The 23,237-nt window shown below is 41.9% G+C and overlaps 1 protein-coding gene across 2 annotated transcripts in view; it reads left to right on the top strand.

Annotated features, from left to right (window-relative positions):
* Positions 1-23,237, top strand: part of CA10 (carbonic anhydrase 10) — a 406,232-nt gene that overhangs the window by 129,661 nt on the left and 253,334 nt on the right. For both annotated transcript variants that reach the window (XM_059669535.1, XM_059669536.1), the window contains exon 3: positions 16,465-16,607. In XM_059669535.1, coding sequence (XP_059525518.1) covers positions 16,465-16,607 — 143 coding nt within the window. The remainder of the gene's footprint in view (positions 1-16,464; positions 16,608-23,237) is intronic.

Here is a 23,237-nt window from a genome sequence, read left to right as displayed (position 1 = left end):
GTAGAACCAAATGCTACTGCCAGAGTGGAGCCCCATGGCCAACAGGAACAGGATACAAACAGGAAGGGGCAGGTCCTTCGTTTCTACTTTTCCCTGTGGGCGGAGCCTGCAGAAGTGAACTGATCAAGCACAGATGTGGCTGTTGAGGCCCAGAGGCAGCAGCATACAGGTAGAGCGGGGAAGGGCAGAGTGTAGGTTAGAGGCTGTGGCAGCCTCACAGGGGTGTTGGTCCCCATGTTGAGTGCCAGCACTGTTGGGGTTTAACTGCAGCATTAAAGGACATTCCACTGTGTCTAAACTCAGATGTAGCTACATTTCCTGGGCCCCTTCTACTTGAAGTTCTGAAGGACAGTTATCCCTGACCACTAGCATACAGATGGGTCTGTTCATTGTGAGTCAAAGCCCCCAAGAATGAATCTAGATAAGTCTGTTTGATCTAACCCCACCCATCCTTTTACTTTTCCTTGAGTTTCCTAAGGCTTCCTAGTGTCTTTGGAAAAGGTGTGTTTCAGATTTCTTGGGGAGCAGACTCCTTCAATTGGAAATAAGTTATGCTGTGTTATTCTGCAGGGATTTGCAAGTAGACGTGTTTAAAAGTTCTGAGAGGCTGATAAATATCATCACAGACACCTCCTGCATCGTCTAGTGATTGTCAAGGTCTGCTAGGGGCACCGTGCCCTGAATAAAAGAGGAGAAAGTTTTGGGTCAGAAAGAGAGGATGACTTAATCAGCACTACAGAGCACCGCCACATTGTTCGAATGTGGCATACACCATTTACTCCAGCTCAGAAAGGGACCCCTGTCTCACATTAAGAATTCAGACTATAGTGTCATATTAAGTGAAGTTAAATATCTGTCTGTTTGCTGGGAGAATAATTTCCCTGAGTATAATGTACCTTTACAATTGAGTAGGAATATTTGCACAGCGCTAATTTAGTCTGCAGAGAGACCCACAAGGTCCTATCTACCCCAACGAGATCATACGCTCTGTTTACAAATCTCAGGGAGGTGAACCTCTATGGGACTTCATTAGCCCTCCTGTTTACCATTACAGAAATTTCAAATTGTCTTTCACCTCCACACAGGTAAAGGCGGTTCAGAAATCTAGACAAAGTCTGTGCTTGTTTTTTGCCTTGTGACGATGCATCCGAAAATCAAGATTTCGCACTATAGAAAGTGTCCACAGGCCTCTGTGGAACAAGGTGGAGTCTACATACAGAAATTTGTAAATAATTACATTCTAAAGGCCACATAGGAAAAGATCGGTCTTATTTCATCATTAGTCTTACTCTATTTTTCCGTCTGCTTATCATTCTTTTGTGTTTTCAATTAAGATATATGAATTGTTCTCTGTGTGTGTGTGTGTGTGTGTGTGTGTGTGTGTGTGTGTGTGTAATGTGCATGTGAAAGAAGTGAGCAAGCCAAAGAGAAAGCCCCATCAGTGTGGTGCCATTCACTGGGAGTTTGTGATTGAATTCCTCATTCATTCATAAAACAATGGATATTCCATTATCTACCACAAGCTATAAGGAATACTAGGACATAAAAAATGTGCTGTCTGCCACTATTTATAAGAGCTATCATAGTATAAGAAGTGGCAGAAGGGAAACATTGGATACAACAGAATTTTAGAAGCAGAAATGGGCTATTATATGACACATGTAATACCTGTTATCAGGAGCAGGAGAGGTAGACCGAAAGGGAGTGAGAAAGGGAACCCAGACTAACTGGGAAGGGAATAGGGCAGGAAGGAGGCTTAAAAGGCAAGTGAAAAGATGTGGAAAACCCATTTAGCTGACTTCAACATTTTGCAGAAGCCTAGCTCCACTACGTGATCCTTTGATGAGAGTCCCAGGAAATGAGCATGCGAATCCCTGTGTTAAACGGCAGCACTAATTGGGGTGGGGAAAGAATGAGCAGACTCAGCTTCAATGGGCTTAACTCGCCCCTTCCAGAAGGCCCTGCCGAGTCTTCTGTCCACAGCCCAGAATGAGCCTACATTTGCTTAAACTTCACCCAGTATTGCCTGACAAACTCAAATGTGTGCAGCCAGTTTCCTGTATTTTTCTTCAAAGAGACAAGAAGGCCAGTTGTGCCCCAGCAGGGACTTCACCTAATGGAGCCCCCACTCTCCACTCTCCGGGGAGCTACTGCGCTGAGCCTCAGGACCTGGGACCTTCTGACACTTAAAAAATGCAGACTCTTTGAAGCATCAATCAGCAGCTGAATCCCCCTGTTATCTGTTTCCTCCTCTTTGGTTTTTCTTGAGATTGGACTGGACTCATTAGCCAATTAGGATAAAAACCAGCCAATTAACAACACCCCTATTAACTTCTCATGTCCAAGGGCAGGGATGAAAGGGAGTAATTCCTGCTCAGTATATTGAGGTTTTTCGTGTGTCCTGTTTGGCCATCGCTACATGTGCCCACAAGTTTCTCTGCTTTCTTATCTCTTGCATTTTATTCCTGGGTGTGACCACATCATCTCCATCAGCCCATAAATTTGGAAAGTGAATACTGGGAGGTTGACAGTTTTCCTTCAGGCGTGATAAGAAACTTAATCTCAGGTTAACAGAATATAATTTTTGAAGGGTTAAAGTTGACCCAAATAGGCAGTATTTTTTTTCCATTATGAAAGTACTACCTGCTCATTGTAGAAAGCTTGGATGTGCAAACACACTTGCATATACATTAATATTCATTCACCTGTGATTCTGCTATCCAGAGATACCTGTTATCCACATTTTGGTTAATTTTTTTTCCCTCCAGTGCACTTGTTTTGTATAGTTGAGACAATATTTGATATAAAAATTTGCTCTATAGTTAAAATTTATAAGGACTTTATATGGCTGTACCTAATTTACTAAATCATTCTGTTGTTGTGCACTTAGATGGTTTTTGGTGCTGCATTATTATAATTACATTCTGGTGAACAGATCATTTTTTGTTTTCAAGTGCAGTTTATGGTTTCTAAAATAATGATGAATGTGAGTTCTCTTCTGATGAGTTGGGGGTGTGGGAGGTGAGGGCTACTACAGAGACAAGCCATTGAGAGGTGTGGGCTGGTTGCTGGCAGTGCCTGTCTGAGGCCACATGTGGGCCAGAACCTATGACCCAATGTCTGATGTGCAGATTTGCAACCCCAGAAACAGGATATTCTAGGTATATCCACAGCTGATCAGGCCTTTGGGGCTGGTTGGTGCTCATTCTAATAGCACAGGACAGTCGATGCATCAGCCATCATGACAAGTTGCTTCTATGATGAGGAAATGAGGAAATGTCCCCCAACCACAGAACTATTTTGGTCTATCATCTAAAATGACTTTTTTTCTATCTTTCGATTAGAACACTCTGGGATGTTTATCTGAGGATATTGGTGGACAAGGAATTAGAACAAGAAGAGATAAATACACAGTTGAGGGCTATGGTAAATCCTAGTGAACTATTACCATCCTCACCAATTAACAACTTTCGGTGCCTCTCTCCTGTGGCAGGGCTGGAAGCATCCTGTGGATGTTTGTTTCTCTGTTTTATTATTTCTAATGGATCCTTTAGTTCATATGCTTTTCTTCTGAGGTCTGTCACTGTTCAGGTCACATTGCTCACCTTGTGAATCTCAGACACCAACCTTCTGCCAATATATGTTAATTTTATCAGCTGGTGTTTTCCATTATGATGGTCTATGCAAATCCCTGGATCCCACAATAGATTTATTTAATAAGAAGTGGTTGTTGTGTATCCTTAAAGATTAAGAATCAAGGTAAGATCACATAGTGTTTAAGGGATAGAGGTTCTGGAGCCAGACTTCCTGGCTTTGAATATTGGCCCAACTACTTATTGTGTTGGAAACTCAATCTCCCTCTGTCGCTTGTTAAGTGGGGATAATCGTTGTAGCTGTATGATAGGATGTTGTGAGGATTAAAGGCATTAATGCCTATATGACCCTAAAACAGGGCCTAGAATGGAATTAGCTCTTCAAAAAAGTTAATTATTCAACCACAGCATTAGGCCAACTCTTTGCATCCTACCAAGACCATTGATTCTTTAACCAGCTTTTTCTGTTTAGCTTTCTTTTCAACATTAATCTACCCTTTATTCCTCACTGCACCAATATTAACTGAGTGTCTTCTATGCTCATAGCTTATTGCTGTGCCCAAAATTAATGCTTCATCACTACACTAAGGCTCTATTCATGAATGTTTGTAGTGATCAGTAATCCATCACCTCTGATTGCTTCTGGACTGGGGTTTTGCTCTCTGCTTTCCAGAAGATCAGAGAGAGATTTTAAGAGTCACTTCTTTCTGAGAGAAGAGTGTACACATGCTCATGTTGGTGACCCAGACATTTGCACAAGGGGTTTTTTGTTGAACTGCCAAATTGTTGATGAAATCCTGCCCACCAGTGTAGCTCAGTAGTTGAGCGTTGACCTATGAACCAGGAGGTCACAGTTCAATTTCTGGTCAAGGCACATGTCCGGTTGCAGACTCGATCCCCAGTAGGGGACATGCAGGAAGCAGCTGATCAACAATTCTCTCTACTCATTGATGTTTTTATCTCTCTCTCCCTCTCCCTTCCTCTCTGAAATCAATAACAATACTTTTAAAATTTTATTTTAAAAAATAAACTGCCAAATTGTTGATTAAATCCTGTACAGCTACATTAGGGGGTCATGAACTGCAGGTTTTGAAAACATGCTTTATGAACCTTAAAGAGTTGGAAAAGCGATGGCTATGCTGATTTTTCTGATTTCCCGATGCATAGGCAAAGACAGAAAGCCTTATGATGAACTGGGTGCTGAGGCTCAAGCCACTTACAGAGGAAACTTATAAGAATGTATTCAGTGCTGATTTTATTTCTGAGCTGTCTCTGCTGACTCTCCGAGGCATCCAGATATTTAAAACTCAGATGCTCTTTTAATCTCTTGTCACCACGAACTGGTGTTTCCTCGGGGCACTTGGACTTCTTCTCAGCTATGACCAGGGAGCCGCCAAATATAATGAGGATTCTTCAGATTCTCGCTGTTTCAGACAGATGATGTCAAACTTTAATGTCCCAAACTATTGATGTGAGAGAGTCTTCTAAGCTGGATTAGTCTCTAAAAGAAAGCTTCCCTTAGATCCACATGAATTTCTGCTGCTGCATTGCCACAGTTCTCCTGGGGAGGCTGCCAGTTGGAGTATGATTTATTAATCACCTCACTTTTTCCTTAGGAAACAGCAATAAAGGAAAAAGGCAAACATCCATGCTCTCTAAGCAAGCATCACAGCAAAGATCTATTTCTTGTTTTTAGCACATGAACTTGAGTTGTTCTGCCAGGAGAGCGAAATGGTACTGAAATGTTGAGCCCCAGCTGACCAAGAGGGTACTGGTCATATGTAAGCAAATTGTAATGTAAATACAAATAATTAAGACTGTGTGACAGTTTACAAAGCACTTTTACATTCATTCATTATTGAATCTGCAGGGCTGTGGGGAAGTGAGAATGTCTTTAAAAGGGGAAACATGACTACCAGCATAGGTAGCATTCTTTTGTGTTCTGAAGCCATTTTTACCAATGTCAGGGTCTCCTGGGGTGATACCATTTTCCTTCTTTTTCCAATGTGATCATTTGATGCAACCTACTATCTACCTTTGATGATTAGCAGAAGGATCGATCAGGGCTATGCTTTTGGAAGTTCAGAACATACCATGTTCATGGAGATAGAAATGAATGAAATGCTTCTCTGTCTCCTTACTGTTTGGCTTAAGAGATTCCTTTTTTCCCCTTCCTACTGCCCCCTGCAAATCTCCTCCCTCATCTACTTTTCTTCCTTTGATTTTGATCTTGAATCATTCTTTTTCCTTTATTTCATTTGATAATCCAACTTTGGATTTTTGCCTTGGTAAGAATGCCATTAAATCTCCACTGTGGCTGGTGTTCATGCTTTACAACCTAGAAAGTAAAATCCTGTCCCTGAGATCAGGGCTTATCTCTTTATTTGGGCAGAGTAATAAGCATCCTGAGCAAATGCCTATTACTGGGCCTGTCAGAAAGTAGATGTCCAATAAAATGACAGTCCTCCCCACTCTTCATCCTTTGTCTCTTCCTCCACTAGTGCATATATGGTCTTGACTACTTTAAATTCCAACAACATTGCCTATAAATTTACTATCTACTGGGCATTGTGCTTAACAATAATGATATAGAGACAGCAGTCTGTTTTCACAAACTGCCCGTCATAGCTGGGCAGACAGGAATGTACAAAATATCAGCAAGGTGTGAGTATTTGAATAGAGGAGTGCCCAAGTGGCACAGGGATGGAGCATGTGACTCCATCAGGAAGAGTGGAGAGTAGAGGGAATAGCAGATGAGTAAAGCTTCTTAGAGTGGTCTCTTGACCTGCATCCTGAAAGATGAGGATGTGCTCTCTGCAGGGGCAGTTGGGAATGGCACTGTGGGCAGTGGAACCATGGCAGGGAAGGCATGTTAGTGGAACTGTAAGGAACTTGATAGGGCTGGGCACACGTGTGGGTGCTGGGTGGTGAGGAGTATCAAAGTATCACCAAATCCATTTCACTGCTGATGTCTTTTCAGATACAAATGCTTTTCTTTAAAAGCCCCTTAGAGAGATTTAATCTTGGTCAATCACTTTATGAATCATTTTTTTATAGGCCTAAGCCTTGTAATCGTGTTCTGTGTTATGTTCAAATTCTTGATCTTGAGGTGCTGGCTTCTACTTAGAAAATTATGTAATGCATTTGCAAAGCACTGAACAAGGTGCTCATGCATAATTAACTATGAAATGGTCTGGCTTCTAACCAGTTTCTCTAGAAATAGTAGAGGATAACTTAATGGAGGGACTGGAATTTAAGTTAGAAATTATAGGATGTGTAGGGTTTGACTAGGGAATGGTCAAGAGAAAACAAGAAAATGCGAAATCTAAAAATTCAGATTCAGAGAACCAAAGAGTAGAAAGGTGGTTGCCATGTGCTGGAGAGTGGGGGAATGAGTCATATCAGTCAAAGGGTCCACACTTGCAGTAGTTCTGGGGATCCAATGTACAGCATGGTGATTATAGTTAATAATACTCTATTTTATCTTGAAATTTGCTAAGAAATTAGATCTTAAGTGTTCCCACCACAAAACAAAAAGTTAATTAAGTAGATGTGTTAATTAATGATAATTAATGGTTGTGGTAATGTATATTAAATCATCACATTGTACACCTTTAAAAATCTTGATGTCACAGCATAAATATATAAAAATATTATTTGTCAGTCATACCTCAATGAATCTAGGGAGGAAAGAAGCGTAGGAGTATGCATGAACACACTGTGTTGTTGAAGGTATGAAAATAAAACAGAAACATGTACATTCATCCCACAAGTTGTATTGAAAGACAGTAATGGGGAAAACAGAGTATGCTCTCTCTCATCCATCCATCCATGTATCCATTTAACTATTGGATAAATAGTTGTTAAGTGCCTACTCTGTGCCACACAGGAATGGGAACTGGGGATATAATGGTGACATCAAATCAGAACTCTAGGGCTACAAAGGCCTAGAGTAACCTAATCCTGACCCTTGCTGTGCACTGAATTCTGTTGTGGACCACGGATCCAACCCACCTTCCAGCCCTTACTCATCCTTGTCTGCCAAGCTCTCATGTCATTCATGATGTGGACCTGACCTTGGAGGCGGGGCACTTATCTAAGGAACTGTTGCAGAAATGAAGGTGTGTAGAAGTGGGAACCTGGACCAGGCTAATGGCAACTACGCTGGACAGGAGTATTTCTTAGCAAAGAACTCACCCAGATTTGATTGTTGATGAGATGTGGGGGATGAAAGAGATTGACAGCTAGTGAGATGCCTGTATATTTTCTCACCTGCTAGTAGGAAGCATGTTGATGCAAAACTCAAATAGGAAAGTTAGGAGAAGTTGAATGTCATGGTGAAGTCACCATATTACACAGAAGCTAAATTTAGCATCTCCATAGGCTATGCACCGCAGAGTTATTGGACAATCCATCCTCATACAAAATCGGGAAGAGACTAAACAGATCGTGTTTTTGTTCTCTGTTTAGTGACTGATTCTGTTGTGTTTGGGCCCCAAGACTCCGTGATCAGAGGAAGATTATTTCTCCTAATGTGTCATGAAGATAACTGAGGCCTGTTATTTTGGCAAATGATAAAGAAAATGCCCTAAATACCTGTCAAACTCAAGACAGACTGGAACAGCTGGAGCTTTCTGTAGGATTATACAAATGTGAACACAGTGAGACGTTGCAAAAGGCTGAGATACCCACCACTGGGATGGGCTGTGAGGCTAGTGTTCAGTTTATCTCCACATGCATCTGGGGAACAGAGCTTTCATCATTTGCCTACTTTTAACATTTGTAGAGGGGGATAATTTTATGCCCACAGAGGTGGTGAGAATTAGGGGAAGAGAGAGAGTATTTACATATTCAAATAGATAAAGGACAGTGTATTTAAAGATATGCAGGGGTTTTGCAGGATTTTAAAATGCTTCACCAGGTGTTTGAATTTGTAGGAAACTGTTGCCTGGTACTGTGTGGTGAATTTTTCAAAATTCCCTGAGGCTAAAGCAGATCACCTAGTTTCAGTGGCTAAATGCTCTTCACCAAGTGTTCGGTTCTCATGCCCCAGCTGGTTCCATCACTACTGATATATGCTTCTTGAAACCAAGTGGATGCAGCTTTTGTATAAAATTCAGGCCGATGCTGTGGTTAACCAGAGGCATCAGCCTGGTCATTTTTTTTCAAAGTTGGGTAGGTGGAAGTAATGAATGGGCTGGTATATTGACATGCTTTGAGACAATGGCCCCCCGAATACAATCGGATAATGCTTACTGGTAACACCACTGTTGGGCTAAATCTGAAACCTAAAGAACACACAGGGTGTAATGCCTACATAATCCAGACTGTTTTATGACTTCCTGTGTTCACCAAAAAAACGAGTCATCCTGATTCACTGGCAAATGAATTCTGAGAAAGCAAAATATCGAGGAGAAAGTCATGTTGGCAGCTTAGTTCAGCTCAGATCTGTGGCTGGATATGAGAAAGGATGAGCAGGATGAGGATGGGAGCCAGACCCGGGTTCAAGTCAGCAGCCCAGCTATGTACATTTTAAATGTCCTTGGGTAGTTACTCAACATTCTGAGTTTCAGTTCCACCTCTGTACAATGGGACAAATAATGCCCATCTTTGAGGACCACAGTTATGAATAATTTCCGGTCTACCTCCAGTGGCATAATCCATGACTCGTCAGTAAATGGAATTGGCTGTGATAGTTGTTGCTAGTTTTGTCCTTTTAATTTTTACTGTCACTTAGTTGGACACAGGTATCCAGGGAAGTGTATCTTCTTATGATCTTGATTTCACAAAGGAGACTGAAGCTCAAGAGAATATGTGTTAGGCTCAAGTCATTGTACCAGGATAGAAAGGAAGTATTATACAGGCATTAAGATCAAGGATCTGGGCTAGACAGTCTGAGTCTTGAATCCTGATTTTACCACTTATAAGTTGTTGTTGTTTTGATCATTTGTTTAAATATTGGGCTCACTCCCTCCACTTATTCAGACATTGGGAGTCATGAACCAAGAAATAATTGCACGTGGCTCATTAAAAGTATGAAATTAAGTGGTCAATCCAATGACCTAGACTGCTCCCTGCTCTGAATCCAGGTTGTGTGGGCATCTGTCCTCCCCTCCTGCCTGGATCATTCACCCTTTTCCTCTCTGGAATGGGACAGTGGTGGAACCACACAGTACGGTGGCCACACCATTCCCCAGGGTCCCCTCACTCAACTCCCTCTGCAACATTCATTGAATACTTATTATAGAAATGACATTATAAACATGTTCTCACTTAATCTTCCCAACAACTCTGTGAAGTAACCATCCTCCCCATTTTACAAATGGAGAAAATAAGGCTATGGAAGGTTAGCCACCCACTCAAGGGGCAAACAGGATAGCTCAGGGTCTTTCGCTTATACAATAATCACTCTCCAAGTTGGAGATGCCAGAAGATCCAGTGGCTTAAACTCTCCCTGCATAACAGTTATTCAAATCCCAGTGGTGACTGATCTCAGTTGCTAGGAACTGCTTGTCTCTCCATGTTGAGGAGGACTTTATAGCCCTTTAACTGGTTATAAAACTTTTACAGCTTGCAATCTGTGGTCATGCTTTCAGGATGAACTCGAATGTCTCCTCTCCTAGGAAGACTTACCATTGAACTTAAGAAGAGGATCGGGGTCAGTTTACTCCCCTCTCTGTATTTAAGCTTTAAGATGCATACACCTTAATTATAACATTTGCCATGTTTTGTTATAACTATTTGTTAGCTTGCCCATCTTCCCAATATATGGAGAGTTCTGAAGAGGGGGGCCATTTTTATATGGTTTATTTGAGATATTCTTTTAATTTCTTAGAGAAATGTACAAATGAATGGTGATGTGTTAAATAGGATATCTGTAACCCCTTAAATGTCCAAATGAGAGAGGGAGGAGCCTAGTTAGCAATGGAAGTAGAATCCAGCAGCAAAAGGAGTTACGCTGAGCCACGTCCCCCTGTGAAATAAATCTGAAATCATCCATGGCCCAACACCTGCAGCCGTGGGTATTTTAAACACGCTCATTAACAATGGCTCAAAGTGGGGGTTTATTACTGTTGAGAAAAAGGAAGGAGACAGTAAACCAGCATCGGTGAGGAAAAGAGCAAGGGAAAGATATGAGTTCTTATTTAAAATATATATTCATAAGCTTTATAACCCTAAAGTAGAGATTGCTGTATTGAAGTGGAAGGCTTCATTTGTAGGACTAAATTCACTGAAGATGTGTTTTATGCCAGTATTCATTTCCCAACTTTCATTTGCTTTCCTTTGGCCAAAAGTTAGGGAGTTAGTTTATTGCTTGAAAGCAAGAATAGATTGCCTTAGCTGTGTTGTCACGAAAATATTCTTTGCTTCAAATGATGACTTATAAAGCACTAGTTGGATCCTAGGAAAAAATGCTATTTTATTGGCACACATGTGAAAGAGAATAGTTTTTAAAACATTCAATTAGTTCTGCCTTTGAGATAGAATTTAAACAAACCCAAAGCAATAGGATTAAATTCATGTAAAAATCTAACTGTTGCTCAGGAACCAATTCTTTTCCCACTCAAACTACTCCAAGGATAATCACACTGACTCTTGGCTGTATTCCAGCCAAAGCAGATACATGCTTTTAATTCATAAATCAGACCATGGTACTTCCTTGCCTAAAACTCTCAGTCCTTTCTAGCACATTAGAGTAAAATGCAAACCGCTTACTGTGGTCAGCCGAGCCCTGAACATCTGTCCTTGGTTTACCTGGCCAACCTCATCTCATCTCACTTTTCTTCCCACATATGATTCATCACGTTCACATTAACTGGCTTCTTCTCAGTTCCTTGGAACATATTAAGCTCTTTTCTGCCAAGAACTGCTCCTCAGTTCTGCCTTAGACATCTCTTCCCCTGCCACTACTCAGGAGAAACTCCTCTCAGTCCTTCCAGGGTTTACCAGATGTCACTTCCAGACAAATTATCCTCAACCATTCTTCCTGGGTTATGTCCCCATCCATGCTTTATTCTGTAATTCGTTACCATCTTAATTGTCTCTACAGCATGCTTACCCAAAAGTCCTAATTACATAGATATACATCTGTAAACTTGGAGATAAACAGTATCTCCCATATTCCCCACTAGACTGCAAGATCCAGGAGAGCAGGAACCATATGTGCTTCATTCATTACTGAGTATCCAGAACTGATGCCAGCGTCTGGCCCATAGTAGGTCCTCAGTAAATATTTGCCGAAGTGAATTGTCAGTGTCAAGCCAAATGCCTGGCCCATCATAGGCTGTCAGTAAACACTTTTTCATTGAGTTTATTTTGTTCCCATAGAATTTAGCAAATTCACATAAGCTGCATAAATTGGTTCCAAGTGCTGAACTTCCTGTCCACACAGCGTGGTCTCCGCAAAGTTTGCGGAGAGGACAAATGACAATTCAGGACAAATGAATGAGGAGGATGCCTAAAGGCCTACACTGACTTTGGAGCATCTTGTCAGGGTGAAAATATCATCGAGGCAAATTTTAACTCTCAGTATCAGACTTCATTCTTCTGGTCCCTTGCTCTCCTGACCTATTTCTTGTTTTGGTGAGAACTTTTTTTGTCTTTGGGGGTAACCACGATGTGTTAATAAAACTGAGCTCCTGCCATAACCGGTTTGACTCAGTGGATAGAGCGTCAGCCTGTGGACTGAGGGGTCCCAGGTTCGATTCCGGTCAAGGGCATGTACCTTGGTTGCGGGCACATCCCCAGTGGGGGGCGTGCAGGAGGCAGTTGTTTGATGTTTCTCTCTCATCGATGTTTCTAGCTCTCTATCCCTCTCCCTTCCTCTCTGTAAAAAATCAATAAAATATAAAAAAACAAAACAACTGAGCTCCTTTGTTTGGTTTTAAACAAGCAGCTGATAGCTTTTGCTTTGGGTTTTCCAAGGCTCCTGTTTTAAGCAGCTGAAATCACAGTCACTGAGCCTCTTTCGCAGTTCACTGGACCCAGCGCCAACAGACCATATGGGATTTAGATTGACAACACAGTCGTGGGGAAATGTTTTGGCATGAGAATGCATAGCTGTGATTCAACCATTAAGTCCCATTGTTTAGGTTCAGTGAAAATTAATTTGCAAAAACATCCAGGTCTGTTGTATGTTCTGGTTTATATGTAAATTAGGAGATTGTGTGAAAAGGATGCCAGGGATGAACCCTTTCAAACATTTTTCAGACCAGGTGCCCACTAATTAGAGTGATTCTCACTCAATTTTACTTTACATTTGTTTTTTTGCTCAACAGTAAGCTGTATCAGTCAAGATAGAAACAGACACAGCATTAGCTGATAAGCTGCAATATCATGTTGCTTTAAAAAATGACAAGGTTTAAAATTTTGATTTATTGGGACAGTCATGGAAACTAAGAGAAACTTAATTCAACACTCATTGTCTAAAAGTGGAAATAGAAGCAGTGCCATAGCATTCTGTAAATGGCACGTGCGGTCCCAGAGGAGCCGTGGGGTGTTTATAACCCGAAGGATCAATCATGATCATGTGGAGGAGAGGTAAGTATCAGAACCCTGGGATAACCAGGAGTTCTGCACAAATCCAAAGGGTGTGTTTCTTTTTTAAAAAATTTTAAGTGGTTTTAGAGAGGGGGGGGAGAAAGAAACACTCAGAGAGAGGGAGACATCGATTTATTGTTCCACCCATTTATGCATTCATTGGTTGATTCTTGTATGTGCCCTGACTGAGGACTCGATCCTCTGCCTTGATGTCCTCAATTTCATGTATTCATTTAGATCAGATGATCTCTGAGGTGGCATCTATTTCTGAAAAACTATTAACTTATGGCATATTTAAAACCAGCAATCCAATGGAAAATGAACTTAGATAACTCCTTCAGGAATGGAATAATAAGGACACAGCTGAGCAGGGGTGTTTCTTAGTTGTTCCTGAATTGGCCAATCAGGTGTTTAGAACGAGAGACACAGGCCTTGCTAGTGGAGTGGGGATATAAAACATGGAATCTGGTTGTCACAGAGTCGTGCCCAATAAAAGCCCAGGCAGATGTCCGCATAAAGTTTTGTGGTTTGTGTTTTCATGGGGGTGCTTTGGGGGTGTGAAGTTTATTAGGGAGGCACAGCAGTATGGGCCTACCCGCATTGCCATGTAACAGTTTCGCAATCCATTTATAGGGTTGGGATTATTTTTGCTAATGATTTTCATGGGTGTAGATGAAAGGCAATGTGCACCCAGCTGTAACTTCGTTTATCATGCAGCTGCCTTCCAGGGAAGGCCCCGCAGACAACATAGATAGCCTGCTTGCCAAAGAGAGTATTGTCTCGCAGGCTTTTAAAGATAAAGGGGTTGTGTTAGTTTCCTATTCTGGCTATATCAACTTAGTGGCTTAACACAACACATATTTCTCCTCTTACAACTTAGAGGTGAGACATGAGAAATGTGCCTTGTGGGGTTAAAATCAGTGAAAGCTCTAGGAGAATTAGTTGCTTTGCCCATTGCAGGTTCTAGAGGCCACCTGCATTCCTTGCCTCGTGTTCCCTTCATCCATCTTCAAACCCAGCACCTTCTGTCCTCCTCTTTACCTTTAAATATTTTCTGTCGATCTCCAACCTCCTTCACCATCCTTTAAAAAAAAGACCCTTGTGATAATATTGGACCGACCCAAATAATCCAGAATAATCTACTCATCTCAAGATCCCTAATGTAATCATTTCTGCAAAGTACCTTTTACTACTAAGGTAACCTTCACAGGTTCTGGGGTTAGGAAGTGGGCAACTTTGAAGGGGGACTGTTGTTCAGGTGACCCCAGGGGCTGTAGAGAGCCATGACTTATCTAAAGTCATGACTTATCCAAGGCCTAAGAGACCCATGACTCAGCTAAAGTCACACAGCCCATTTGTGGCAGTGCCACGACTGGATTCATCCCCTGGCATCCTCACATGTGTCATCTTTATAAGCATCCCTGACAATCAGGGATCGAAGCATGCCCTGATGGATGCTTTATTTTCATAATAAACTTGAAATTACTGAGGAATATGTGTATATGTGTAGAATTAAGTCAATGATTTTAGCAGAGCAGCTTAGAGAGGACAGACCTTTATCTATTTTCTGGAATAAAATTTTAATGCAGAAATTTTCTTAATTTTTATAAATTTTCCAGGGTATGGTACCTTCTAAAGATGTTATGTGACTTCTTAAGATGTTAAGTGACTTGCAGTGATAACAGAGCGTAAGCAATGATGAGAATTGAGAATGCCAAGGAAACACGTGTGTGTTCTCTCTGCTCTTCCTTCCACTCCTTGTTCTTTCTCCCTCCGGAACTCTGGCCACTGCTGCCATTTTGAAAATCAGTTGTGACCGAAAATCCAATTCAAGGTCTTTACGCTAAAGGGGATGAAGCCACCAGAAGCTTATTGGAATGAGTTGAACCAAGTCAGGTGTTTGCCATATTTCACAATGAAGCCCAGAGTATGGCATAGAAACATTCTCCTAAGAATCCGGGGGATTGGTTTTGAATTTTCCTCCTTCTTCTGCCCAACAGTTGCTTGCAACAACTAAAAGGGTCATAGAATTTTGGATTTAGATGAGATTCTTTTCGTGAATTATGGGTCTCTTATAGAGTATCTTTAGCAAGTGTTTGCCAGCTTCCTCTCTTGCCTTAGTTTTCTCCATCCATGACATGGGCAGGAAAGATAGCTGCTGTAAATGAAAAGCCTTATTCCATTTGAGTTCCTGAGAGGGACAGGTACCTTTGAGAGGCTTGTGGTTTGACTGTTGGGCTCATCTTCTGGAGGAATCACTTCCTGGCTCCATTTCCACAGCTGTAGGGTTTGGTGCCCCTCCTATAGAGTGTCATTAAACACTCCACTTAGCATCACACTCTCCCCACAGTGTGGGCATTGTTCTTAGCTGCATCTGCCCTCCTCACAATTCGGCATAACCCGGAGCTGGGCACACGATGCGAATTCACTATACTGCTGACGGATGCTGTGGATGGTTGAGTGAATGATAGTTATATAATCTCGGGGACATATAGAGAACATATGGATCCAGGGCCTCAATGGAGATCCTGAGAGGGGCTGGAAAAGTCCGTGGATATAGTCTTTGATGTTCACTGACATAAAATTAGTAGGTTGGCTTAGCCCTGCTCTGTTTAACTTTTTTAAACAAAATAAAGTAGGGCTGGAAGTTGCCATTGGAATTTATTTTAATAGATGTTTTAATGTGACACGGAAGACGAGTAGACATTTTCCCTTTGGAGATTAGCACTCAGCACTCAGTGTCATTATTTTCTGCCTACCCAAGGAACCAGCTCGTCAGCTGCTGATGCATTAGGTTAATGGCACAGTGCGGGACTAAACAAAGTCAAGTTGCCAAGCTCCTGTCTGGCATTGACTGAGGGTCATAAAAAACATTCATTCCCTCAGTTTGATCTTGACAACTCTGAGACTATCACCTTGTATATATCAAATGCCATGTTCTGCTATATAGGATAAAGTCGATGCTCACATCATTCCTGCCAAATGGGAAAGCAGAGCATCAACTTGGGAATTGCTAAATATTTAATGAGCCTCAGAGATGTTGCAAGTATGATGTGGTTGGACTATGCCACCTTCCTCCTGAGGCATCGATGCCAACTGTACTACCAAAGAGGCCATAGGATGAATGGGTCTGCAATAAGAAAATCTGACCTTAAAGGTCATGAAGGTAGGACTTAGAGAAATTGACTAAAATTCAGAAAAATACCGTAGCAACACCCAAGGATCTCTGTGGATGACTCTTTGATTTTACCACTTTAGTACCATAGCTCTTTCTACGTTGTTTCCCCAACCCTTCACCCAGCCTGATTCTACAATTTCTTTTTGTTTCCAGTTCCTTCTTTCTGGGGATTGGTGAACTCGGCCTGGAATCTTTGCTCCGTGGGGAAACGGCAGTCGCCAGTCAACATAGAGACCAGCCACATGATCTTCGACCCCTTTCTGACACCGCTTCGCATCAATACCGGGGGCAGGAAGGTAAGCAGCCATGTTGCTTCCATGGCGATATTGAGGAGGGGTGTGGGGTGATGCTGATTCTGAAGGCCAACCCTCCAAGGCTGGATCTCTGCGATGAGTTTGCCTTCTCACCTAGACCTCAGGCCTACTGCCAGCACATCTAATTATATCTAAACGGTGAAGCCCTCATGTTTCTAATTACTTTGTAACCTCTGGAGGTTGCCTGAGGTTCTAGCCCTTGGTACCCCATGAAGGTCAGAACACAGAGTTGCCTCCTCTGTGTATCATGCTGGGAAAATCCTTTTTTCCCAGAAACCTCTTTACTGGAGCGTCTTTTAACCTGAACAAGGTGAACATAAAATTTTTCACAAAAGTAAAATCAGACATTTATCATTTTAAAAGGAAAAAACAAACCAAATTTCACCCTAGATGATTTATAAGAAAATCAATAATTCATCTTCCTCGAAGCATCTTGCTGGCTAAGAATCCTAGCTCCTGCACAGAAATGCTGAGCTGTGCTGTATGCGTCTCACTCCGCATCCCTCTCCTTCTCCCTCCTCCCCCTATGACTGGCTCCTCCTTAACTTGTGAAAGGGCATGTAGTTATGCCCATGGGGACTTCTCAGCGCTGGAATCTAGCATTCCTCTTGCTGATTCATTTCTACTCGGCAACCTTGTACTGTTGAGTAGATTGTTGGAGGTGGAAACACACATCCATAGAGAAAATTGTGTTTGAAGGTCATTTAGTGTTGGGAAGTCAAGAGGAATGGGAGATCATTTGTGAGCAAGACATTGATTGGGCTTACAATTATGGACACCTTTTGTTACTGCGGGCGGCTGGTTCTCTAGGGCTTGGGCTCCTAGGGCTCTACTCTTCTCCATTTATGCAGTGTATGCACCTTACTTACCACAGACTTTGTAAGTAATCTTTTCCCTTATGATATTGGAATTTTTTTTTCTAATGCATAACTGTCACTAAAAAAAAAAAAAAAAAAAAAGAAATGCTAACGACTAATCAAAGTGTTGTTAGTATCCTTGACTTCAGTCACAAGGCAAGTTATAACAGACCTTGCATATGGCTAAGACTATTTAGCCATATAGTATTTGTGTACTGTTTTAAATATAACTTGGGAAGCATTTCTGTAGCAGGGTTCTATGCAGTTGGCATAGTTTATTGCTCTGGTTTCATAGAAAACTAACCTAGCCTAATTTTTGTTCCATGTTCAGTTTTATTTTTACAAACCCCGAAAGGAACTTGTTGTGGGTTCTATGTACTTCTCTCTCTAAAAAGGGGACTCATTCCAGTCAAGTCATGAGGATGGATAAGGTCACTGACCAGTGTTTAAGAAGGACAAGTTGGCGCGATAACTAAATCCTCAATTATCTTTCTTTCTTAGAGAGGGTGATGGAGGGAATAGCTGTATTCTAGACAAAGGGAAAAGCCCAAAGTAGAATGAGGGTTGGTAACTGATGTCCAGAAATTATCTGAAAGATGACCAGAAAGGCAGAAGGACAGAGACCAGAGAGGAGGTAGTGGGGACTTATGGATGGAGGGGGAAGGCAGAGGCCAGATCCTGAGGCTATGCTAAGGACCTGGGTCTTTTTCCTAAGAGTTATGGCAAGCATTTAAAGTGTTTTTGCATAAAGGGTGCATTGAGAGTGGGATGGAAAGGTGGAAAGCTAACACAAATAATGGGAATATAATTTTCACTTTTCAGTACACCATCTTAGAGGGAAATGTTGTGAAAGGGAGGGGGGACCTCATTTCAAGATAACTTTCCCCTAAAATTCATTGGGAAAGAAGGGACTGAGAGAGAGCCTGGTGGTAAAAATTACTCTTAGAGCTTTTTTTTGGTGTGTTTTGTTGTTGTTGTTGACAAGTGATTTTTCAAAAATTCTCGATTCCGAAAAGTGTACCTGATCCAAGTCAATTTTCAAGTGCATTGGAGTTTGGAATTTTGGAAACATTTACTTTTGACGATGTAAATATTTATATCTGGCACGATTTGTGTTGTCAGCTGTTTGAAGAGCTGAGAACTGTCTGATGGGTCCCTTTGCATTTGTGAAAGGTGGAAAAAACACACACAGAAGGTTAGGAGGAGGAAAAAGCTGGTAAATGAAATGCCTAAACCCAATAGACAATAGCGAAAACGTGCTGGCGAGCCGTCTAAAAGGTGATTTTTAATGAGTTGAAGATTTATTTGGGAAGTGGGAATTCAAAGCCCTGCTCTGAATTTCATTTTGCCGTGAAGAAATGTGTATCCGACTCAAAAGGCTTAAAAACCTTGCGCATTTGGAAGTCTGCGATCAGGTGGGTATCGGCATGTTCAATGCGTCCCAGTCATTATGTGTTTTACGTTGCATCTTTATGCGTGAGCATTATTCCTGCCCGTGTTTAAATGTCGCTTACTTACAGGCCCATGAAGCAGCTCCACCACGGTCCGTGCACTGGATTACTGAGTTTGTTTTAACGTGTTTGGCCTGGCATAGGCTCGGATGATGAGCTGAGGGATTTTCTTAGCACGAGGGAGGGGCGAAATTCAACCTGAACACAAGAATACAAAGAGTAATAGTAGTCACATGAGCATCAAAACAGGTTGTGCCTTGGGTATAATAGAGGATATTCATTTCACTTGAGCAGTGAGATTTCGTTTACCTTATATCCAATGGTAGGTTTTAAGCTTGTGTTTGTATTTTCATAAAGGAAAGTATTTTTTTATCCAGTTCCTACCTGATACATAGAATTTTTATAGATAAAATCTTAAGTTCCTTGTTTATATTTCTTTTAGGATCTGGAACTTGGCCTATAGTCTTACTTGCCTTCTTTCCCTCTGTCTTTGAGCTCCTCAAAATAAATGTGCTTTTATATTTTTATTTTATATCCCTGGAGTTATCTATGATCATGCTGGTTGATTTGAGTTGAACCAAGATTACCCTTGATTACCCTTGGTTACAAGGAAAGGGTTTTGTAGAATTAGTCGAAGTGGCATTGGCTTAAGTGGGAAAAATATAGGAAAGCCCCATGGTGAGAAAAGTAAGTTCACTGTCAACAGAATCTGCCACTAGAAACCAGGATCCTACACTAGACATTTTTCCTACAGTGTGGCTGAAATACTAAGTTGGAAAAAATAAGACCTGTGAATTGGTTTGTGGCTTAAAATTTAACCACTTCTCTATTTGTAAGTTTTCCCATGAACCTGACAGCAGAATTTAGTTGACCACAATAAATCTTTGCAATTCCTAAGTCTGTTCTGAAACCTTTTCCGAGTGAGGTTTTATGTTATATTAGGGGAGAAAGCATAGAGACACAAAACTAAATGGCAATAATCCATTTAAATAACTGTTTGAAAGAAGAGTAGAATAGATACTAAGGAAGCAGCGAAATGATTAATTAGAAGATCGATCAATCTGGCATTAATTTTAATGGGGTAAGAAGTTGGGTTGGTTGAACCAGGCTTTACAGAGGTGCTAGAATATGGGCTACCAAGGAAAAGTAGGTAGAATGAAATTACGTTGGCAGGAGGGCCTTTAAATGTTAGATGTTCTGGCTCTACCTGTGTGTGATGAAAGCAAATAGTAGAGATAGCATTTTTGCGATCTAAATATATGGCTGTGGTGCTGGTTTTTCTTGGGTAACCGATATGAAATGTTCACAGATATGTATTCTTACCCATTTGGAACTCATTAGGGTCCATTTACACTGAAGCTTCGGGGTGCAAATGGTCCATAAAACTTCATGTGTATTTGTGGGACAGAGTAGATCATTAAGAGCCTTTCGGGGTCTGCTGCTCTCCAAGCCCAGGTTTAGAGCCTGAGATGGAAAGTCTTGTGCAAATGACTTGCTGAGGAAGTGTGGCCAAAGGTAGGCCTCTAAGTAATGGGGGAAGCAGGCCAGGGGTGCTGTTCAGCCAACGATATGGGTTCAAGCAGGGTCCACCTGCGCCACAGGGATATACCCTCCCTGGCATTCCCGGGCAAGGCACCTCTTAGGCTTTGGGATCCTAGAGAAGTCGCTCACACTGGCTTTCAAGAGCCCATTTATGAATCTCTTTCCTGAAACTCTGCATTTATTAGGTTGGTAACTTGAAATTCACCTTGGTAGTAGTGTTTACACCAGTGAAATCTGTCCATTAAGGCTTTTTTCTTTCCCCTGCAAAGTTGGTGGATAAGCATTTACCGCCACAGTTCTTACAGGCCAAGGGCAGTTCCCACAAGGAGGGTGAGTTGATTGTAGCCAACGCTCATAGCAGCTGGGAGGCCCGTGGTCCACTAGCCCAGAAGAGGGAGTCCAGGTGGAACCCTCGACAGACCTATTACACCTGGTGTTGAAAAGGAAGTTTCACAAATATTCATATGGACCATGGTTTGGTCTCCTGAGGTGTCATTGGGACTGAACTGACTGTGCCCTATATTCTGCCCTCCACAAGCCCAGTTTCCACTAACTGGGGAGGAGGGGGAGCACAGAAGTGATTATATGGGACTCGGACTTGCCTTCCCATCACCCGAATTCCTCTTTAATACATCTCCTTTACATGCTTGCCTCTTGTAAGCCTGAATTCCTCCTAATCACATATTTGCAAGGGCAAGGTTGGTGGATGGGTACAGAGTATGCCTTGATAGTCACAAATTTTTAACTTCTCCAGTTTAAGTCACCACTAGCCCAGCACCGGGGATGCCTTTGTCCCTTTTCCACCTCCAGCCCCTCCACCAGCCTCTTGTCAATGATACTGTTTCCAGCAGCATAGCCTACAACACTGTAAACACATACTATCAACATGTTTGAGAATCTGAAGGGAGAAGATAGGGAGGAGCTTTTAGGTTTTTCCAAGTAAGTGATCCTTCTTCAACCCATTGCCTTTTAATGATGCTCTTTGCAGTCTCTGGATCCAAAAGGTAAGAATCAGGGGAGGGAAAAAAAATCTAAATAGGAATGAGGAAATAGCCTGTGCCAGGCAGTCTTGAGTCCATGCTATTCAATCAATTCCAAGTATTACTAGCATTTTTCTCAAGAGTATAATATACGGCAACTGCCAAGCTTTCCTTTTGCGATTACAAAAAGGACAGATACTGGAGTGAGCCATATTTCAGCTCTGCAGGGATATAAAAAATGAACTGCCGAAAACGGCCCAGGAGGAATGAGTCGCAATAAGACATCAATGTCATCTGTATACTGATTTGTGATGAATTTCCAAAAGGCTTAATGGTATGATGCTATGATATATAAGGGCTTCCTGAAAGTTAATAACTGTAAGCTACCCACTTGGAAGAATGTAATGGGAAAGAAGTAAGTGATCACGTACAATAGATAAATAAGGAACTTCACTCATACTGGATAGTCAACGGTTCTGTGTGTCCCAGATCGCTACACACTGTGATTAGAAATAGAAAATTAAAAGGATCACGAAGACACAAGAAGGTCAAATGTTACACCAACACCCATAATGACACGTTTGGTGAGGCCTTTAATTTGCCTTTTCATAGACTGGGACCCGTATAGCCGAAGAGAAAGTGTATACATTTATCACCTTTCAGAGGTGAATTAACAATACCCGGAGTCCCTTGATGCTGATTCAAGTGGGAACAACGAAATCTATTTGGATGGACATATTGTCTTTGCCAGTTACCATGGGTCTAGCATGCCCCCCGCCACACACACACACACACACACACACACACACACACACACACACGGACTGCGCGATTAAAGCATCAACAGATAGGAGGCACAGGATCTTGAATAATGGTGGCCCTTTTCGCCCTGCAGTCTGGGCTCCTTTGGCCCTCTGATTTTTATGGCTGTGGCTGAGCTGCTGGTTTGCAGCAAAGTGCATGGCATAAAGAAAGTGCTCAGTAAAGGTTTATTGAGTGAAATGATAAATAGATGAGTGAACAAATGCCCCAGATCCTGAAATCACAAATAGATGGAAGAGAAAGGAACTAAACATATTGAGTACCTACTACCTCCATTTACACATATATATTTTATCCCGTTTTATTGCCCAAACAGCCTGAGATGGTCAGTTTCACACACCGGGAGAGTGAAATGTGCAGTTGTTAAATAATGCGCCTACAGTTTGCAGAGACGAGAAGGAGAAGAACTGAGTTTCAACCTCACGTTGTCTGACCGCAACGCTGGGTTCCTTCCCAGAACGTTGCAGGGGAGCTGAAGATGAGGGAGGAATATTTCCCATCTATATCAGGGTTTAGGAAGAGCAGGGAATGGGATCAGAAGAGCCCTGACCTTCCGCCGGTTTTCTTCTCTTCGGCATAATTTGCAAGAAGGAGGAACGGCGGTGCCCTATGCCGGGCTGGCACCGGGCTCAGCCTGTTGCTTTCATCTCTGCGGGCTGTTTGTTTGGCTCTGGCATCATCTATGCTTTATCCTTAGAGGTGGTGCCCCAGGTCTGGCTGCCACTCTCTTCCCTGGCAAGGTGGCAAAGCACACACTGAATGTCATTTCCAAATGGCGGTTAATTTCCCTACTGCCTTCATTTAAAAAAAAAAAGGAACAAGATAGTTATTGGCCTCAAACACCAGATCTGGCAGCTGTGGGGTCGAGAGAAAGACATACAGCTTTAATTTCTAGGACACAAATACGTGTGCTTTCTCTCGGTATAGAGGGAGGCAGTGGAATCTCTGTCACCTATTCTC

This window comes from Myotis daubentonii, chromosome 16 (genome assembly GCF_963259705.1).
Source record: "Myotis daubentonii chromosome 16, mMyoDau2.1, whole genome shotgun sequence".
NCBI lineage: Eukaryota > Metazoa > Chordata > Mammalia > Chiroptera > Vespertilionidae > Myotis > Myotis daubentonii.
This window is presented reverse-complemented; position numbering and strand designations above follow the sequence as displayed.